General features: G+C 41.0%; 1 protein-coding gene across 5 annotated transcripts in view; it reads right to left on the reverse strand.

Moving 5' to 3' along the window:
• Positions 1-21,850, reverse strand: part of COL14A1 (collagen type XIV alpha 1 chain) — a 183,665-nt gene that overhangs the window by 20,493 nt on the left and 141,322 nt on the right. For all 5 annotated transcript variants that reach the window (XM_014580808.3, XM_006137507.4, XM_014580806.3 and 2 more), the window contains 4 exons: positions 19,565-19,618; positions 14,170-14,223; positions 6,399-6,452; positions 2,386-2,457 (listed from right to left, as the gene is read on the reverse strand). In XM_014580808.3, coding sequence (XP_014436294.2) covers positions 2,386-2,457; positions 6,399-6,452; positions 14,170-14,223; positions 19,565-19,618 — 234 coding nt within the window. The remainder of the gene's footprint in view (positions 1-2,385; positions 2,458-6,398; positions 6,453-14,169; positions 14,224-19,564; positions 19,619-21,850) is intronic.

Raw genomic sequence — 21,850 nt, forward strand, 5'->3', positions numbered from 1 at the left:
GTCTCAGATATTGAAGCCTTCAAATACTTTGAAGGCCCCAACATGCAGAGAGTCCTTCAGCTGTGATCTGTGCCCAATGCTACAGAGGAAGGCGAAAAACCTCCAGGGCCTCTGCCAATCTACCCTGGAGGAAAATTCCTTCCTGACCCCAAATATGGCGATCAGCTAAACCCTGAGCATGTGGGCAAGACTCACCAGCCAGACACCCAGAAAGTTCCCTATAATGAATGGTCAATTAGTTACCAAGATCATGTTATTTCATCCAACCATCCCCTTATCATAGAATCATAGAACTGGAAGAGACCTCAGAAGGTCGTCAAGTCCAGCCCTCCGCTCTAGGCAGGACCAATCCCATCTAAATCAACCCAGCCAGGGCTTTGTCAAGCCGAGACTTAAACACCTCTAGGGATGGAGACTCCACTACTTCCCTAGGTAACCCATTCCAATGCTTCACTACCCTCCTAGTAAAATAGTTTTTCCTAATATCCAATCTGGACCTCTCCCACCACAACTTGAGACCATTGCTCCTTGTTCTGCCATCTGTTACTACTGAGAACAGCCTCTCTCCATCCTCTTTGGAACCTCCCTTCAGGAAGTTGAAGGCTGCTATCAAGTCCCCCCTCACTCTTCGCTTCTGCAGACTAAACAGACCCAAGTCCCTCAGCCTCTCCTCGTAGGTCATATGCTCCAGACCCCTAATCATTTTGGTTGCCCTCCGCTGGACCCTCTCCAATGCGTCCGCATCCTTTTTGTAGTGGGAGGCCCAGAACTGGACACAGTACTCCAGATGTGGCCTCACCAAAGCCTGGAATTGTGACCTGGAATTTTACTAGACCCACTAAATCAAATTCCAGGAGATAAATCTCCACAGTGTCGATCTCCTGGTAAGTGAAAACAAACCCCTAAATATTGAGAGCTACTGTAGCCAATAGGATAACAAAGTATTATGGAAACATAGAGGGACTTATGTTCCCTTGCTGCTAAGTTCATCTTCCTCCTCGAACTGTATTCTGTAGCCTGGGCTATCTCTGAAATAAAATGCAGGCTAACAGCAGTGGAGCTGAAATCTACTGCACGGGTAGAAATGTACCTGCTTTTGATCCTAGCCATTGTGTAGTTCAGGTGGGTGTAATTCTGTTTTTCAGCAATTTTTGACCTCTCCAGTTTGTTTTTCCAATATTGCCAAGACTTCAGGGCCTCACATGACCCTCAGACTCTACACTTTAGACAAATTTCCAGCTCATGTGCCCATACTATTGTCATTACTTAAGTTCCCGACAAGTTTTAAATCTCACTAAATCTCTTCACTGGGCACTTAATTATTATACTGGTTGAGTATGATGAAGAGAGAGTTAGTCTATGATCTTTGCTTATATTTTATCATCAGTCAATATAGTCTGATTCAGCCAAATATTTCAAATGCTTCTGTTCGTATAAATCACTGAAGCAAATGGATGTTTGAAAAAAAAAATCTAACATTATTCTACAAACAAGCCAGACGAGCAGCTGGACAATATCAGATTCAAATACTGTTTGAAACATAAGATTATGACATACATCATGATCTATGAAAAAGTATTCTTAAGCAGGCTACATAAGGAAGCAAAATGTTAAATACATAATTTATTAACTCAAAATATTTAGCTGAATAGTTACACCAAAAAAGATCAACTGAAAAACTGCAAAATTGTCACTGGTGTGGAATTTATACCATCATTTTATAGGGGGTTTTTTACTTAAAATATTTTCTTTGATGTATAAAGAATCTTGACATTTAAATGACAGAAAAATTTAGCATTAGATCCTGAGCAGAATTAAAGGCCCACTGACATCAATGGGAAAACTTTCTGTAATTGAAGCTTGCAATTACATTTTAAATGTGTACCTGATTCTGATGTCATTCACTCCCATGTAAATCAAGGAGACACTCACAGAAGTCAACAGCATTACGCTGTTTAAAACCAGTATAAATAAGATCAGAATCAGGCCATTTTGAAAAAGTGCCATCTTTGTGGAAAATGTCAAGTCTAAGAAAGCAGCACATTTTATTTTCCTTAGTGCAATTTGGAAGGGAAAGACAATTAATCAGCTACACTCAGAATATGAATTCCTGTCCTGTATGCTTTTAACCCTTAAAAACAAAGTCTTTTCTTGATACTTTCCTGCATATATTTCTGCCCAGTATTTTAAGTCGGGCCAAAAACTAAACAAAAACTAAAGTAAACCAACAGTGGGATGTTTTCTTTAGTCATTAATTGCAATGAGTGTGAAGGTTTCATGAGCAAATGGACCACTACTCTTTGTAGCTCTTTGTTATGGATAATAGTGAAGATTAGAATTGAATAGCACAGCATTGCTAATATATTAGGATGTTGGCTTACTTACAGGGGGTCCAACTCCACCTTGTGGCCCAGTGTTTCCCATAACACCTGGAACACCAGGAGCACCAGGTATTCCCTATATGGAAAAAGAGAAAGCAAACAGTTATAACTGTAACATCCAACATCAATGAGTTTTTGACAAAAAAAACCTTAAACACGATTTTTTTACTGTATGGGCAGTATCCTAGCTGCAATAGTTCCACAAGGGTGCACTGGTAATTTGAAAAGTGAGACTGAATTCCCTTCTGATTTCTGAAGCCATAAGATAAAGCATTTATTTCTATTGTGTTTTCCTTTAAAACACAACCATGAAAATATAAATGAATTCCAAATTAATAATCCTTATTAAAGACCAGAAAAAAGATTAATGTACAAATTAAAAAAAATTGTGAATTAAGACTGCCAGCAGATAGCCTCCCTCTTCAATTCCCCATGAAATTGAAACAGTTTGGAGAACCCAACACTATTTGGAGAACCCACTCAATAGGCACAAGTAGGCGAATAAGAATTAAATTGTAGCTGATCTAGATGATCTTTGCACAGTGATGAATATCAATTCATGTAATGCATTAGTTAATGTCAGCATAGTGCTGCAAATAGGTAAAGAAACAGATGCTAAGCAGTACTTATTTATTTAGAACTAGAAGACTTACCCAGTGTAGCCCGGGTCTGGGACCATCCTGGGGTGGCGGGGGCTACATGGCCTGCCCACCAACTTCTCCCTAGGGTTGGCATAGTGTTGGGGGGACATGCGGCCTGTCCACCAGCTTCTCCTTGGGGGGTGGGGTGCTGCTCAGGCTGCCCAGTTGGCAGGTACCATGATGTTGACCAGCAGCTGCTCTCTTGTGGTTATACCCCTCCCTTTCCATTTGATGTAAAACAATTGTATTCCATACACATCCCATTGTCCTGGCACAACCAAACCCTGAGCTTGCTTTAAGTTATGGTAAAAGGAAGCTTCATGCCAAATTTGGTGGGCCTAACTCTTACTGTTTAGGAGGAGTTCTTGAACAAACAGACAGACAGACAAACTCTCTAAAATATACAGTAGATTATGGAAATAGCATGAAAGGACACTATTGCTGTTATTCAGCTAGTAACATTCTTTTTTTCAATGTGGTTACATAATTTCACGAAGGAGGGCTCAATCCTATAATCCATAATCAGCCAAACCTCCCATCGACTTCAGCATCAAATCTCAACCCAGCACTTGGCCTGAGTAATCAGGGAGCTGCTGAACAAAAAAAAAAAAAAGAATCTGCCCCTCCCCAGACTGCTGCAAGATTATGAACCAACCATGTGGAACATACTGCAACTTAATGTTCTGGAATCGTTGAAGGATTTCCACAGCAATGGATCCTTTGGCCTTACTTCTTTCCCTGCCCCACCTATGCCCCCATGCCATCCCTCCATATATAGGGTAACCATATCTGCTCTACTACCATGGCACTTCTTGTGGCTATCGCACCAGAGCACCCATATAAATCCTCAGATTAAATTTCCCAAATAGATTAGGTTCATTGCCTCTTTCCTTTTGGATTCTCATCTGATCACAATGCTACTGGCCTATGCTTATTAGCTGATTGCTGCAATAACCTGGAGAAGGACTAGTACTTTTTAGCATGCTCATGTCTTGTGAATTGGAACTAATTTTTAATAATAGTTATGCATTTTAATGAAAGGCAGGTGGGTACTTTGTATGTCTCAACATAATGGTAGCATCAATTCACAATTTCCTTCCTTTAGTTAAACTTAAAACCTTTAGTTACTTCAGATTGGTATCTTACAGGAGTGAAAAACAAAGTGGTAATGACAGTAAAAGTAGCCAAGGAATGAAGGTGGGAGGAGAAACCCAAAAGATAGCAGGTGTACTTTTACTTTCTAAATATTTTACTTTTTTGTCACTACCATGTAAATAATAGATTGTTTTATGTCCTAATTTCGGCCAGTTTTAATCTACTATATATTTGAGAGAGTTTGTCTGTCTGTCTGATGGTTCAAGAACTCCTAAATGGTAAAAGATAGAACCACCACATTCAAAATACAGCTTCCTTTTATCATAACTTAAAGCAACACAAAGGTTTGGTCATGCCAGGAAAATGGGATCTGCCTGGGATGGGATTGCTTCTCATAAAACCATACAGAAAAAAGACAGAATCACCAGACAGGTGAAAGGGGATGACTGGGAGTGCATGGGGGCAAACAAACCTCAGCCCCAAGCCTCCCAAACCCCAGTCACTTTAGGATGTGTGGGAGCGGAGGCTGAGGCCCCCACCCCAATTCATGCAGGAATATAGCTGGCCATTCCCCTTTGTCCAGGAGCGGGGAAAGTGAAGTTTGCTGCATTCCTTACTCTGGCTGGGGAGTGCAGGGAAAAGATGAACTGGACCTACCCCAGCTGAAGGACATGCATCCCGCCCCTGGCTGTGCCTGCTGGAGCTACAGTAGCCATGGAGAGGTGCTCTCCAAGCTGCTGCGACCAGAGATAGCTGGGGTAGTCTTCTCTCTCTGGGGAAGCCTGCATCCCCAGGCCAACCCCAGAGCAATGAAATTCAAATAGACATATATATTTTCGTTTTATTTTCCAAAAAACAAAAATTGAGTTAAGGACCTGAGCAATGCTGGGTAAATCTTCTAGTAAAATAATAAAGTAAAAGCCCTTGCACATTTCTCAGTGGTACAAGCCTTCAAATAAAGAATTCAAACCACAGATTGTGAATGCCTAAGGTGCATAGAGATTTCTATCCTATTCAGTGTTAATAGCAACAACTTTAAAGTCAGATTTTGCCAACTTTTATCACATTGTGTAGTACCTGACCCACTGATTTTATGTGCCCTTCTTGCAAAGACAGTAATACACAACATGAGTTAAGCTGGCAGAATCTGACAATTAGAGAATATTTAAAACGACCACAGAAAAATTGGCCCACAGTTCTCTACAACCCAGATACAAATCTCACTGGTAAATATGTCACTTCTAAATAAGAGGCAGATTTATAACTCACGAGACAAAATTTTCTCCTCAGATGAATGTGCACTGCGTCCACAAAAGCCAGACTCTGGCCTCTAGATTCTCTCAATTGTTTTGTGACATGTCTGAATACATTCTACAGAGCTTCAGCTGCAAAAATTGGCCCACAGTTCTCTACAACCCAGATACAAATCTCACTGGTAAATATGTCACTTCTAAATAAGAGGCAGATTTATAACTCACGAGACAAAATTTTCTCCTCAGATGAATGTGCACTGCGTCCACAAAAGCCAGACTCTGGCCTCTAGATTCTCTCAATTGTTTTGTGACATGTCTGAATACATTCTACAGAGCTTCAGGGCAATGAACTCTTGTGGCTCAGGTCAGAGAACAAATCCAGACTGGACCTTCCCACAAGAGGAGAGTCTCTGCCTCATCTCAATGCCAAGGGGTATTACTTCACCCTACACAATGCTGCTATTTTACTTACCACAAGATGGCAGTCTATTTATTGAGTGACTCAATCCCTCTTGCCATGGGGGAATCTTTATCTCTCAAGGTGATAAAGATACACTGCACCGTAGGTCGAAATAAGATATACAATTGGAGCTACGCAAACTGTGTAACTTATTTTGATGTTATTTTGAAATAGCTTATTTCAAGATTTGGCACTGTCTACACAGCACTTATTTCTAAATAAATCGCTATTCCAAAATGTCCCTTAGTCCTCGTGGGATGAGGTTTAGAGGGACATCGGAATAGCGAGCCAGTTATATTTCAAATAATGGGCACGCTCAAAAGACACAGAATAGCTATTTTGGGATACCTCCAGTATCCCAAAATAGCACTGCAGTGTAGACGTTGCCAAGGTAAGAACCCAAAGAACTGGCACAGCATGGTCAGCTCTCTGCCAAGCTCATGATTAATCAGAGTTCTAATCTGCAGTGCAATCAGCTATTTAGCCCCAGCTGGCACAGAGCAGACACCTACAATCCTGAAAAGACCCCAACATATACAGTAATGAATCCCACACATATAGTACTTACCACTGGCCCAGGAGGACCTTGGGGCCCTGTGGGTCCGTCTTTGCCAGGCAGACCCTGAGGAAGAGGAGCACATGCAAATTAATCAGTAAACTTCTTAGAAGAGTTAGACATGCCAAGATTTTGAGAAAGAAAGAAAGAAAGAAAGAAAGAAAGAAAGAAAGAAAGAAAGAAAGAAAGAAAGAAAGAAAGAAAGAAAGAAAGAAAGAAAGAAAGAAAAATTTAAGTGGGATAAAATGGGCTGGAGCTCTGCAAAGGGGTGGATTTCTATAACTAGGTGGATGAGAAAGATTGCTTAAAATTCACAAAAGAGCATTCTGAAAACTCTTATTAGAGATACCTGAACTGGAGCCCAGTCCTACAACTCTTCTTCACACAGATTGTTATTCATATGACTATGCCCACTGACTTAATGATGAGTGCATTATCAGAAGGAAATTTCATTGTCCAGAAATAGTGCATAGCTTTATTAGATACCACAGAGGCCCTGATTCAGGAAGCTGTTTAATGAGATTTCATCAGGCTTACTTATGTGCATGAAATTACACATTTAAGAACCCCCCTGATTCAGAGACAAAGACTAAAATTGCCCTCCGTATTACAAAGCAAACAACTCATGACAGAAAGTGTACAAATGTAGAAGAGGAAAGGATACTTATGCATATTAAACATGTAGCACATTTTTCATTAACTTACTCTAAATCATAACCTCATCAACTGTTCTGATAATGAATACAGAACCAGTATTTAGAAAAATTTACTGATTCTGAAAGCATTTATATTTGTCCACCAAAAGGCTTCCAACCCTAACAAGTTACAATATATTGTATCCAACCTTAAAAAAATAAATCACATAACGCAGATTTTCTTCTTTCCCTTCTCTACCACTTAAAGTCTGAGGATTTTAGCAATGGCTAGGTGATAAACTACTAGAAGCAATTATAAGAACTAAAGAAAAAAAGGAATGGTGATGTTACAGTGAAATAAATGCCAATCTACCTGAATCTACTTTTCAAGTCTATATAAATACTAAATAAATAATTTTAGCTAATTTTAAATCAATATTGATTTATACGAGGCCACAATTTCATCCAAAATATTGGAAGTCTGTCCAAGGGTCAGAGTGTCCATGCTACAAGTGTAAAAACTGCCACAGTTTCCTTCCCACCCTGCCAGTAAAATGGCAGGAACTAACAGTCAGCTTAGAAATGCTGTTTTTTCTTTGAGTGTAATGTTTTTAATTACACTTCATTTATTCCTGCTGAGCAATGCTTCTTAGTCTTCGCTACTGGAGAATGTCTCCTTCCATCTCCTTAAGGTGCATTTCTCTTGGCTCCGTTTCTGTATCTCTTGGCCATTTAAAATGGTCTCCTACTGTATTTGTTAGGTGTGAAAGCTGCTGTTTATAATATAAATTAAGTCAAACAGGTCTGTCTCAAGGAGCAGGATGGTGGTGAATATTCTTTGTACTAACCTACAAGTTAAAGATATATACCGGGGTGTTTGTTTATGCTACCATAAGGATTAGTCATTTTTTCAGATTATCTGGCAGCAGCTATGTGTTTTAGACTAATTCTGAACATATCCAGGATGAGGTGGCAGTGAACTGGAGGAATTGCTGGAAAAAAATGGAAATGTATTTCTATGGGCTGCTTATGCCACTAATTTGGAGTCAGTAAAAACAATGTGAGCTCACAGAATGGTACTCAGAACAGTAAAACACTGGGACACTATGCATTGTTTTATTGAGTTCTTATTTAACATTTTAACTTAAATAGTGCCATCTTTTGGACTTACATGGAAATATAGCATTATATTTCAAATGTGGTCATATTTAGTAAACCTTTTCTGAATTTGTTCCACATACTCATGTGTCCAGGAACCAGATATTTCAAATTTACATGCATGTAGGAGAGCTCAATCCACACTAAGGGTGTGTCTAGACTACAGGGTTTTGTCGACAAAAGTTCACTTTTGTCAACAAAACTATACCTGCGTCTACACTACTGCCAAGTTCTGTCGATATAACGTCGACAGAACTCGGCAGTTTTGTCGACAGTGGTAAACCTCATTTTACAAGGAATAATGCCTTTTGTTGACAGAGTTCTGTCGACAGAAGGCGTTATTGCATCTACACTGTCCTTTGCGTCTACACTCTCATGTCGACAAAGCGACTTGCTTTGTCGACAGAACTGGCTGTACTGTAGACGCTCTTTGTCGACAGAAGCTTTGTCAACAGTCTCTGTCAACAGAGCATCTGTCGACAAAAGCCTGTAGTCTAGACATACCCTCAATGTCTACATTTCAAAATTACCCCCAACTGTAGAGAAGTTTAGAGTTAACTGCCAATCAAAACTTACCATCATTATTTTGTGGGACTGATTGAGTTCAGGGCATATTTTGCCAGAGGTGCAGGTAAGGGGATGTGCCCTGGTGCACAGCTCCGGCAAGAGCTAGCTGAGCCAGCAGAGAGCTATTTAAAGAGCTGGCAGGGACCCGGATTGCAATAGGACAGTACCTGTAAGAAATTCTAAGTTATTTTCACCCCTGTATTCTGCTGTGGAACTCAAATTATGTATGGGGAACATGTCCATCAATGGGGGGGCAGGGAGCAAAGGGGGAAACTACAGGGCCCGGGGCTCCCAGCTGCCGCTACTGAGGTTCTAAGGGTTGTCTGTGGGGACAGGGGGCTGCAGTGCACTCTGGGAGGCCCTGAGGGCTGGCCGTCCACCAGTCTTGCCCACCACCCTAGGCACCTCTCTTTCTGGGAGTGCGGAGCCACTCTCTGCCATCTTGCTCAGGGACCCAGCAAGTCTGTTGGCGCCCCTGCTGGAGAATCAATGTCAATGATGTATTTGGGGGTAAAATGCTGCATTAGGAATTAAATTCACCCATGTGCAGAGGGCAGAATAAGACTTAAATCTCACTTAAGACTGTGGGTAGCATTCTAATCCCAGGGAATTACATGTGTTGCGAGTTTTGCCACAGAATTCAAAGGAGCCAAGATTTCACACTTTGAACATACATGGGGCTTAGCACTTTCTTTTTTTTTTTTTTTTGCCCTCAGCGGAAGGGTGATTTTCACTCTAACAGCAAACTATAGAGTCCTTCATGCAGGCAAAATTCTCACTGAATTACAGTAGTTAGAATTAGTGAGCCCCATCACAATATTTACTCACGCAAAACTGCTATGTGTGTCTGAGCAAAGGCTGCAGAATAGTGTCTAATGGCAGGCTTGTCTGAATACGTAGAATAAACTGAAACTCAGTGCCCATATGATTGAGGCGTCAAATAATTATTTTTGCCAGATCAAAAGCTGAAAAGCTAGCACTTGTCCCTTCTCAAATTTCACCAATTTCAAAGATTTTTGAAGTTATTTTGCATTAGTTTTTACCCTTGTGCTAATTCACAGTAACTGTGGCAGGCCTACGACTACCCAGTTAATTCAGTAAAATAAGGGCATCCCCATTATAAGTCACCCCAGTATACATTCATCCCACACTAAAGTCATTGACACTTGTAGGAACTGATGAATTATAAGTCCTCCCATTCCCCGCTCTTACGTCATGCAAAAAAAAATAATTGTGTAAATGGAAGTCAGTCGTGGGGAACAAATTCCCCACTTTAAGTTGTTTCACTATAAGTCAAGTTTTTTGGAGTGTATCTTGGACTTATAGCGAGGGCAGCTTTTACTACAGACTACCTCAGTAATGTCAATCTGCATCTGTGAGGTGATTCATAAAAGGGCTCAGTGTTGTTCTGGTTAAATAAAGCTAATCCAGGAAAGGACTAGTGAAGTGATTTCTGGAATCTTTTGCTGCTCAGAATACACATCCTTCATTGACTGTAATGGCAACATTTGGAAAGTCAACAGTGTGAGCCAAACTAGACCAGTTCTGCTTCACAGCACTTAAACACAGTAACACCCGCTTAATATCCCCCCTCCTTTGCAGCACTACAGGTGAAAGGGAATATATTTGTATCATCCCCTCGAAGAGCTAATAGGCAGCAAGTTTCTCTTTTATTTTTCATAGTTTAAAATGCAGAAGGCCTTGCATGGTATACTTTGCTAATCACCTGAATGTTTTCCTCCATTGTTTATAGTCTGCTGCTAAAACTTGTCTTGAAAATAAAAATTTGCTACCTTACCAATCATCGTTTTCTGTTCCACACACAGAGTGGAGCTGGTAGAAGTGTGCCACCATGGCCCAGATGAGAAAGCTTTAAAGGACCTGAAGGGTTAAATACACTTTCCCAGCTGGGCTAATTCTGGCAAGCAAGGTAAAGCTGCCCTCCCACCTGTTCCTGAGCTACTAAGACAGCCATGGAGCAGCTCCAAGGAAGGTCATTACCAGACATCACATCTCATCTTCTTGGCCACCTGGTGCTCAGCAGCAACAAGGTGAAGTGCATGCAATAAAGCAGTTGCCTCTGTCCAAGGCTATATGCCTATCTGCCAAATCATACTTGGCTGAAATCCCAAGACCAGAAGGTTGTTCTTGTTTCTCTGCCCAAGAGAAGTCTGGTGTGTAGAAGGAGACCAGAAGAAAAGGGGAAGGGGGGGGGGGGGGAGGGGAATATAAAAAAGCCACCAAGGAACAATGAGTGATGACAAAATCACAGATATTTGAGGGTAGGGAATTACTCAAATGAGCTGAGGAATGGGAGGATAGAGGAGGCACAGTCTCTCCTCTAATATCTTGCATGCAGGAGAGACATACCTAGTGCAGCATCCCTTAGAATGGTACTTTCTGACCTTACTCCTCCTTTGGCTACTAGCTCTGCCCTCTCCAGGGTGGCTTGCATCTCTCAGGAGAGAGTAAGTACTGTAAGTATGACTGGACTTTGTGCAGAGGCCATGAGGAACATGGGAAAAGAAAGCGCCTTTCTTTTTCTGCTTGCACACCTGCACAAGGACTAATCACAATCTTGCTCTTAACTTCATATCTCTGGCAGAAAAGGAAGAATTGAAAGGACAGGGGAGTCCAACTGGAATATATTTGTGTGAGGGGGGCTCACCAGCACTTTAATCTCAATTCAAGCATGCAGTCCTGCACAATTCAACCTAGTCCCTTTGTGCATGACATAGCCATGTCCAGGAGAGTGACTGTAAAAGCAGCACATATTGCCAGTCCTAGAATAATCACTCTAGTATGGGCAACTATAGGTGGAGAGGGAGGCAGCGAAAGGTTCCTTAATCCTTGAACATTTTCACAATGATCACATCACCAAGAATAAAACAGGCAGAAGCTATGTCGCCTTTCCCAACATCTTTATTTCTTCATTTATAACTGGAGGACTAAAGGTGAGCGAGGGGATTGTTCTCAGAATTAATCTGAAATTCAGATTTAGTCCAGATATCAGATTTGTTTAAAAATCTATCATGGAGGCTCAGAGTTTGTTTTATTAACAGAAAACAGATCTTTAACTCTGTTCCAGCCTTTAAAATGAATTTTAATCTCATGTCAGTGCATGAACAGTCAGTCCATTATGAAATTGATTTCTGTTCATATTTTATACACCTGATTCGAGGAATATACTCTAATTTTTTCTTTTAAAAGGAAACTACTGAAAGCTATGAATAGGAAAGAAATAGTATATATAATTTTAAAAGACCTTAGATAAGCAAACCAAGGATTAAAAACCCAACAACCCAGGGGAAAAAGTTTTGAATAAAAAAAAATTGTAGTACTGAATAAAAAAATAAAATAAGTGTAGAAAAGGAAGCAAAATCAGAGACTCCGATAAATAATGATTAGAAGCTTTGAGTATTAGAAAGCAAGACAAAGCAGAAAGGAAATAAAAGTGAACCCAAAGGGAAAACATTTTTTACGGACATTTTAGAATTAACGTCATACCAGCAATGATTCAGCAAAATGTCCCATTAGAATTTTGCAAGTGCTTTGATGAATCAGGTTCATTATGCCTCAGTCATTTTAATTATTAATTAACATTTAAAAAAAGTGATGGCCAAGCTAAGAATAATATGGAAAACATCAATTCTAATATAATTTTAGTTTTAGAGTATAGGCTCAAAAACTGTTTCAGAGGTTGGCTTACAGAAGGAAGCTTTGATAAAGAGACTATTATACAAAAAGGCAATTTACTTCTTTCCAACTTTCCAGTTTCCCTTTGCTAGTGCTGTGGTTACGCCTGTCAGAATTATAGCATACTCTATTGACGATGAGCTTTCCCTTCAAACAGACTGTGCAGTGAGATCACTGGACTGGATTCTCCACTCTTTCATGGGAGTTTTATGCCAGTTTCACTGAATCAGTGGAATTACACCAGCATAAACTAATGCAGTAGAGTAGAGAAACAAGACCATCATTCTGCATGTATAACATCACAGTCTGTTGCCATAGAAATCACCGTAGCATGACAATATAGCGCAAATGCCCAACACCGCACAATACAGAACAAATGTCCATCATTCCGTGTGTATAAAAATCAGTCTGTTCCCATAGAAATCACTGTAGCATGATAATATAGCACAGACACCCAATAATAGACCTGATTCTATAAGATCCTCAGAGCTTCCTGAGAAATACTGAACATGTTTAACTGAGGGACAATCATTGCCTCAAGAGCAGGGGAAACTAAACACAGCAAACAATTACGATCATTATTGAAAACGGAGACTATATTTAATTTCCCACCCTTAGTATAGACCACACTGGGACTATCTACAGAATAAGAGTTACATGCCTTTCCCCTCACTTAAATCAAGCTTTTGTCTATGCCGTCCTTTTTAAAAAAAATATCCCACTGTGGCTACACTCCCAGTTTAGCACCCCAGGTGGCACCACTAGTCTTGGAACTGCTGTCTGACATGTTGAGGATTAAACCAAGCACCCCTGGACCCAAAAGTATAAGCATCTACCATGAGTTAAAAAAGGCAAAGCTAAGTGGAGCTGCAGTAGCCTCATCCCTCTAGGGACTGGGCACAGAAAAGAACCTATGACACATTCACTAGAAGGTTACACAAACAAGTCACTGGAGACCACTGGCATTTTTATCACCACGTCACTTAAGTATGTCTACACAGTGGGGCTATTTTGGGATACTGGAAGTATCCTGAAATAGCTTCCCTGCATCTTTTGAACGCACCTGCTATTTCGAGACAGGTCTCGAAATAGCAGGTGTGCAATTTCAGCATCTCTGTAACCATTGTTCCATGAGAGTTAAGGGATGTCTCGAAATAGCGCATTATTTCAAAATTTGGAGCTGTGTACATATGCCAAATTTCAAAATACACTATTTCAAAATTAAAATTGAAATAAGATATGCAATTTGCAAATTGCGCATCTTATTTCAAGTTTAGGGTGCTGTTTAGATGCACCCTTAGATTTGCTCTGAGCAAGGTCAGTCAGGGCTGTACTTATAAGAACTCATCTCAACCATCCACAAATTTTAAAAACTAAGAACTAGGGGTCCCACAACTGGGTTTACCCCTTTGGTTACAAGTTCTTGTCTGTTTTTAAATGAGAAACCAGACTCCAACTGGACATTCAGCTTTCTCTTAAACAGCTAGGGGCTTTGATCTCCAGTCTCTGGGAACACACAAGCATCACACAAAGGGCACAGTGCCAAAAAGCTGGGTTTTTGCATATAGCCATATCCCCAGGAAACCCACAACACTTTTTGTCTGCGCTGGTCTAGTGCATTTCAGTATAGTTGTTTGCTCTCCTTACATTTGCCAGGTCTTGACTGTGCTAGTGCCATCACTCAAGAAATGGAAATGAGAAAGAGAAACTGGTTTGTTTCACCTTACCCTTTGACCTTGAGATCCATCCCGTCCAGGTGATCCTGATGCTCCTGGGACACCCTATGAATGACAAGGGGGCAAAAAATCAGACTGGAAGCAACCCTACATAATACTGTACAGCACAACCCTCTTTGTCTGGGCATGACATTAAATGCCCCCGGGATAAATGGAGCTTCAGATACTCAATAGGGTGACTCATAGTAGGATCATATTTATGATTCTGGCAAGATGGACATGCAGTGAAATACTCAGGGCTTATTAATATGCACATAAAATTAACCTTTTCAATTTTAATAGATTATTTAAAAGCAAATTAATGTTTACAGATGGCACCACTGTATTTCTCTAGTTTTAGCTCAATGGAGTTACATTGGTATAAATCAGAACCTTAAACTAAATCACTATTTCCATCTCTCTCTTTCAGTTTTTGTAAAGGCATGAGTTACCATATTGTCTGAACTTGGTGCAGTAATAGCAGAGGGGAAACCCTTGATCAAGCATCCAGTCCAAATAAATGAGCTATGTCTGGCAGAGTTCCACAGAGTTCAGATTAAACCCTTCTTCTCCTCCCGTGGGCTGCTGAGAGGCATTGGAGTTGATCCCAGACCACGCCTGCAGCCACAGGCATACAAAATAATCCAGAAGGTTGGAGAGATTGATTTATGAGGAAAGATTATGAGCGTTAAGTATCAAGGAAGACTGGAAATTGGGAAACCTGCTAACGGCTAACAAATATCTGAAGTGTATAAATATCGAGGTGGGAAAGGATTTGTCTAAGTTGATTGGAACAAGACATTGTAGCCAGGAGTAATATGATTAAACCAAGAAATGAAAAATGTAGGTTGCACATTAATAAAATTGACAACAGCAGGAATTGAGGATGTTGCACACCCATCGTAGGGTACACAGAATCTTGCAGGGTGGGCGAGAAAACGTAAGTATTTGATTTTTGAGTGGCAATTAAAAGAGCCTCCTTTTATGTTCTTGTTATCTCTGCATCTGCAACATTACAGGTTCCTATGAAGACACATAAATATTCATCAAGAGGTAAATATAACTGGACCGCTTGGAAATAGTGACCATAGTGTAATAAAATGCAACATTCCTGTGGTGGAAAAAACACCTCTGCAGACCAACACTGTGACATTTAATTTTAGAAAGGGGAACTACATGAAAATGAGGAGGTTAGTTAAACAGAAATTAAAAGGTACAGTGATAAAAGTAAAATCTCTGCAAACTGCAGAGAATATTGAGGCGATCTCCAAACCTGAGCCATTCTTTTAGGTGACAAATCTGAGGAATTGCCCCACATTGAGCTGTCATTATAGGAGGTTTCGGGACAAATTGATAAACTTAACAGTAACACATCACCAGAACCAGATGGCATTCACTCAAGAGTTCTGAAAGAACTCAAATGTGAAAATGCAGAACTAACAACTATGGTTTGTAACCTGTCCTTTAAATCAGCTTCCATACCTAATGACTAGAAAATAGCTAACATGAGGCCAATATTTTAAAAAGCCTCTAGAGGTGATCCTAGCAATTACAGACTGGTAAGTCTAATGACCAGGGCTTGACAAATAATGTAATCTACTTGCCTGTGGCGAGTAGATTACAACCCGGAAGGGCCGGCGCAGAGCAATCTGCGCATGTGCAGAACGATCTGTGCATGTGCAGAACGCAGAACCATGTGAAACCGCGTGGCTGGCGAGTAGGGCTCGCCACCACTTGGCAAGCCCTGCTAATGTCAATACCTGGCAAATTAATTGACACTATAGTAAAGAATAAAATTGTCAGAAACATAGATGAGCATAATTTCTGCAAAGGGAAATCATGTTTTACTAATAGACTAGAGTTCTTTGAGGGAGTCAACAAACATGTGGACAAGGAGCATGCAGTAGATATACTGTACTTAGATTTCCAGAAAGTGTTGGAGGGTTCTTCACCAAAGGCTCTTAAATAAAGTAAGTTGTCATGGGATAAGAGGAAAGGTCCTTTCATGGGCTGGCAGCCAGTTAAAAGAAAGGAAACAAAGGGTAGGAATAAATGGTAAGTTTTCAGAGTGGAGAGAGGTAACTAGTGGGGTCCCCCAAGGATCTTCCTTGGGACCAATCCTATTCAACTTATTTATAAATGATCTAGAGAATGGGGTAAAGAGTGAGTTAGCAAAATTTGCAGAAGATACCAAACTGCTCAAGATAGTTAAGACCAAAGCAGACTGTGAAGAGCTTCAAAAAGATCTCACCGAACTAAGTGATTGGGCAACAAAATGGCAAATGAAATATAATCAATTTGATCAATGTAAAGTAAAACACATTGGATAAAATAATCCCAACTATACATACGATATGTTGGGGACTAATTTAGTTACAACTACTCAAGAGAGAGACCTTGGAGTCATTGTGGATAGTTCTTGAAAACATCCACTCAGTGTGCAGCAGCAGTCGAAAAAGCAAATAGAATGTTAGGAATCATTAAAAAAGGGGATTGAGAATAAGACAGAATATTTTGTTGCCTCTATGTAAAACCATGGTATGCCCACATCTTGAATACTGCATACAGATGTGGTTGCCTCATCTCAAAAAAGATACACTGGCATTCGAAAAGGTTCGGAAAAGGGCAACAAAAAGGATTAGGGGTTTGGAATGGGTCCTATGTGAAAAGAGATTAAAAAGACTTGGACTTTTCATCTTAGAAAAAAGGAGACTAAGGAGGATATGATAGAGGTCTATAAAATCATGACTGGTGTGGAGAAAGTGAATAAGGAAAAGTTATTTACTTATTCCCACAATATAAGAACTAGGGATCACTAAATGACATTAATAGGCAGCAGGTTTAAAACAAACAAAAGGAAGTTTTTCTTCACTCAGTGCATAGTCAACCTGTGGAACTCCTTGCCAGAGGATGTGATGAAGGCTAGAACTTTAAATGGCATTCAAAAAAAGCTAGATAGATTCATGGAGTTTAGGTCCATCAATGGTTATTAGCCAGGAGGGGAAGAAATAGTGTCCCTAGCCTCTGTTTGTCTAGAGATGGACGACAGGAGAGGGATCACGTGATGATTTCCTATTGTGTTCCCTCCCTCTGGAGCATCTGGTATTGACCACCATTGGCAGAGAGGATGCTGGACTAGATAGACCTTTGGTCTGACGCAGTATGGCCGTTCTTATGTTTTTATGTACCAGAGTGCAGCATACGAGGTAGTCAGATAGCTCCTTGCTCACAGTTGGCGTCACAAAATTGCACCTCGGATTATTTGTTGGCACAAAAAGAGAAGCTGGCTCTTCAAAGTCAGGTCTTAAGTGATTTTCCCTGGGCACACAAATCAGTTACCAGGCCACAATAGATCTCAGAGGTTTAATTGATTCTAAATTGTTTGCCCTTTTAACTACACCACAGTGCCCCTCAATATCTTTGAATATTGACCACACCCAACACAACGGTGGCAATTACACATTCAAATATTACCCACTGAATGCTACTTTAAAGCTATAATATAGGGCAGTGGTCACCAACCGGTAGATTGGGATCTACCAGTAGATCTTGGAGCCTCTGACAGGTGATCCTGACTGGTTTGGCCAGGAAGATATCAAGCGCTGGCACTTCAGCTGCCCCCCTGCCCACTGTAACGCTGCTCCTGCCCCTACCTTGGAACTGCCCACCCGGGAGCCTCCTGCTTGTTGTGCAGGGTGTGGGAGGGAAAATGGGAGGTGCTGATGTCAGGGTGTCCCTCCTCCTCCACTTTTGAAACCCATCTCCAAACTGAGGCTATGTCTAGACTGCAGGCTTCTTTTGGAAGAAGCTTTTCCGGAGGAGATCTTCCAAAAAAACTTCTTCCGAAAGAGAGCGTCCACACTGCCAAAGTGCATTGAAATAGTGATCTGATTTTTCACCACATAGCGTCCATTCAGTGTGGATGCTATCTCACATGTAAGCTGTGATTGCTACAGGCACAGTGGCCACCAGGCACCTGTGCTTTTTCCTTTTCTATCAAAAGAACTCCCTCTTCCCCATCTACACACACCTTTTTCCAAAAGAGCTCTTTTGGAAAAAGGCTCCTTCCTCGTAGAAAGAGGTTTACTAATGTTGGAAAAAACCCTCTGTTCTTTCAATTTTTTTTGAAAGAATGTAACTGCAGTATGGACTTATGTGAGGTTTTTCTGGAAAAAGGCCATTTTTTCTGAAAAAACTCTGTAGTGTAGACATACCCTGAGAGAAAGGGATAGGGGGAGCTTGACAATGCAAATCTCTGTCACGCTCACACAGTGTGTGTGTATCTGTCATTCTCACAAACACTGCCCTTCACTCTCATCTCCCAACCCAACACATACGTGGGGGGTTGTTACTATTTTTACTGCTTGGAAAGTGGGTTAGTTTTGGTTTTTGACTGATCTGTGCATTTCATCATTTTCATTTCTCTTACACTTACATGTAATTCTTTGAGTAGCGAGTTCTAACACGCCTAACCTGTCATGTTTGGAGTAATTATCCCTGTGGTAATTGCTGATCCTGCAAGTGGATGGCATGTCTCTGCAGCCCCTGAGAGAGGCAGAGCAGGGGGGTCTCCACATGCTGTCCCTGCCTGCAGACACCACTCCTGAAGTTCCCATTGATCAATAACAGGGAGCCGTGGCCAGTAGAAGCTGTAGGCCCAGTGCCTGTAGATGAGGGGCAGCACACTGTGCCATGGAACCATTGCTGTACATGCCAGCTGCTTTCAGGAGTGGTGCAGGGCCAGGGTAGGAGTAAACCTGTCTTAATCCCACTGCTCCACCATCTGGAAGCCGTTTCAGTTAAACAATGCTCAGCCAGAGCCTGCTTCCTGAACTGTCCCAGTCCTGAACCTCTTCCTGTCCCAGACATGAGTCCCTCTGCACCCAAACTCCTTCCCAGAGCTTGCACCCTGAAACCCCTCCTGGACCCCAATACCCTGGGCTAAGCCAGGAGCACCAGCGGCCCGTGAGCCTAGGAGAGCTAGGCAGCTGCCTAGGGCGCCGCTGGCCCGGGCGCCCGATGATGACGTAACGGCCATTGACGGCCGTGCAGGCAGGGGCGCCGATTGTGCCGCCCTGCCTAGGGCGCCAGCTGCTGAAGCCGGCCTCGGGTCGCTCCTGACCAGGAGCCCCTCCCACACACCAAACCCCTTGACCCAAAACCAGCATCTGCACCCCAAGTCCCTACCCTGCCTGGTGAAAGTGAGTGAGGATGAGGGAGGAAGAGGGATGGTGTGAGCAAGGTGAGGCCTTGGAGAAGGGGTGGAGCTGGGGCAGGGCCTCAAAGAAGGGGCAGAATGGAAGTGGGGCAACAATATTTGGGTTTGAGGTAGATCTTACATTGCACTTAAATTGGAAAAAGTGATTTTGTGGGTAAAAAGGTTGGACACCGCTGATATAGAGAATACCTGTTGGCCAGGGAGACCACGATCACCTTTCTCTCCTTTTTCACCTGGTGTTCCCTGGGGATCAATAAATCACATGTAGTTAAACACATGCATTCCTGATTTCCTCCTAATTTCAAATGTTCTTTTCAAAACACAGCGCAAAAATTAACCACAGATTCATTTTTTCTATTAAAGAATATCCCAAAATTGTATCTGAAGAATTGGTTTGCAAAAAAAAAATCAATTAAATCTTTAGAGATATGGAACATAAAGAAAAGGAAACTCAGATTCAAAAGCTTTTAAATTATCCTGGCAAAGTGATAAACTTTATGTTACAAAGTGGACACATCTTCTTCTTCTTGTGAGAGAATTCGTTTCTCTTTGAGACTCAGGGAAATGTCCTATAGCAATGAATTCAACAGAGCTCTATAGAAATAAAAAAAGATTATATATATATAAACATGAGTAATAAAGAATATCATTTCTATAGGATTTTTTTAACCAGTAAATAAAATTTCACAGCAGGAATATAATTCTCTATTAAACTCTATACAAAGAATTGGAATTTATTCTTATAGCACATATACCCTTGGTTATATGCTCTGTTAAAAACACTCATTGCCCATGCCACTAGTCAGGCGAGGTGTGGCAGGCTTTTTTCTTTCCAGGTGCTCACCTTTTTATGGCCTCTCCCGCCCTGCAAAGATCTGTCCCTTCATTGACGTGGCCCTCTGGCCAGGCCACACATTCAAGTCCTCCTCTTTAGGGGGGATATACAGAGGGTCCCACAACAAGATAGCCTTCTGGATTAAGCAAGGGATTGACTTTCCCTAAACTTTGGGCTTCATGGTTAAGAGACTTCTATAGCTGGCCCCTCTTCAGGGGCTAGTAGGGGAACTTGGGCTAACCCTCTCCAATGAGTTCTAAAAGATTCAGCAGCAAGCAGCTAAATCTTGCACCCCAATCTGCTATGGGTCTGCCTTACTGGATTATTTCCTACTAATCTGCTCTCTTCCCAATAGGTATAAGTTGCCAGCTTTCACATGCTTTAAATAAGCACTCACTTTTCACAATAAGCCAAAAACTAAACAAATCCCATTTCAAAACAAGGCCAAAATAAGCTATGTGACTACAGAGTGCCCTCACTATAAGTTGCCCTGGTATACATCCGTTCCGCACTAAAGTCGTTGACACTTGTTGGAAATGATACATTATAAGTCCTCCCATTTCCTGCTCTTAAGTCGTGTAAAAAAAAACCCAGCAATTTGCACAAGTGGAAGTCAGCCGCAGGAAAAAAGTTCCCTGCTTTAAGTTGTTTCACTATAAGTCCAAGTTTTTTGGAACGTATCTTGGACTTACAGCAAGGATGGCCTGTACAACCCCCTGGAGTGCAGGCTGGGTTCTGGGACAGGGGTGGGCCCTCTATGCATCCCTGAACTCTCTCCCCCCTTCTCTGCCTTTGCCCTCACTTGCTCCTGCTTGCTGAGAGTTGATCAAAAAAAGAAGCAACAAGCCCAGTTTCTGCAGCTTTTAAGCATTTTTGGCAAACCATTTTTTAGTCTCTTCCCTTCCTGTGTGGGGTTTGTACTGCCCATCACAAGAATAATTAGAATAATTTCCTTTGAAACTGTTTTAATTATATTCCTGCTATTGAAATCCAATAGATTGGTTAAAAATGTGGTAGAAAGAATATTGTATTCTATTAAACTTCTTTAGATTTTCTACAAAGAAAAGGATGGGTTGATAGTCCTCAGAGACTATGTATATTCATCTACATGACATTTATTATTACATATTGTCATACATTATATATTATCTATTTTTATAAGGAGACTTGGCAGAATTCAATGTTTTAATTTGAAACATTTTTTGCTATTTAAATTTACACAGTTGCATATAATTAAGATTTTAAGCTGCTTTTTATCAATTTAAATTTTTTCCAGTTGCAGAAAATTATCAGAGGGCCAGAGAGTGGCGAGGTCAAACAATCATTGTCATCTAATGACAGTTGATGCTGAAATGCAGAAAAGTTAAACCTTTTATAACCATTAAAACACAAATTGCCAACATCACATATAAAAATGCAGGCAGTAGGTATCCTAAAATCAAACTCCAATGCATTCTCCAATAGCATTTTTCTTACTTTATTGCTCTGTAAATTTCTGTTATGGATGGAAATATTTTTCATCGGTTTGTGTGTGATGTTCACTGATAAAAATCTAATCCTTCCAAGCCTTTTAATAAGATAGCATGGGGATTGGTAGTGCAGGTTTTTAGCACCGCGAATATATCTCAATATTGGCACTG

Source organism: Pelodiscus sinensis, chromosome 2 (genome assembly GCF_049634645.1).
Source record: "Pelodiscus sinensis isolate JC-2024 chromosome 2, ASM4963464v1, whole genome shotgun sequence".
Lineage (NCBI taxonomy): Eukaryota > Metazoa > Chordata > Testudines > Trionychidae > Pelodiscus > Pelodiscus sinensis.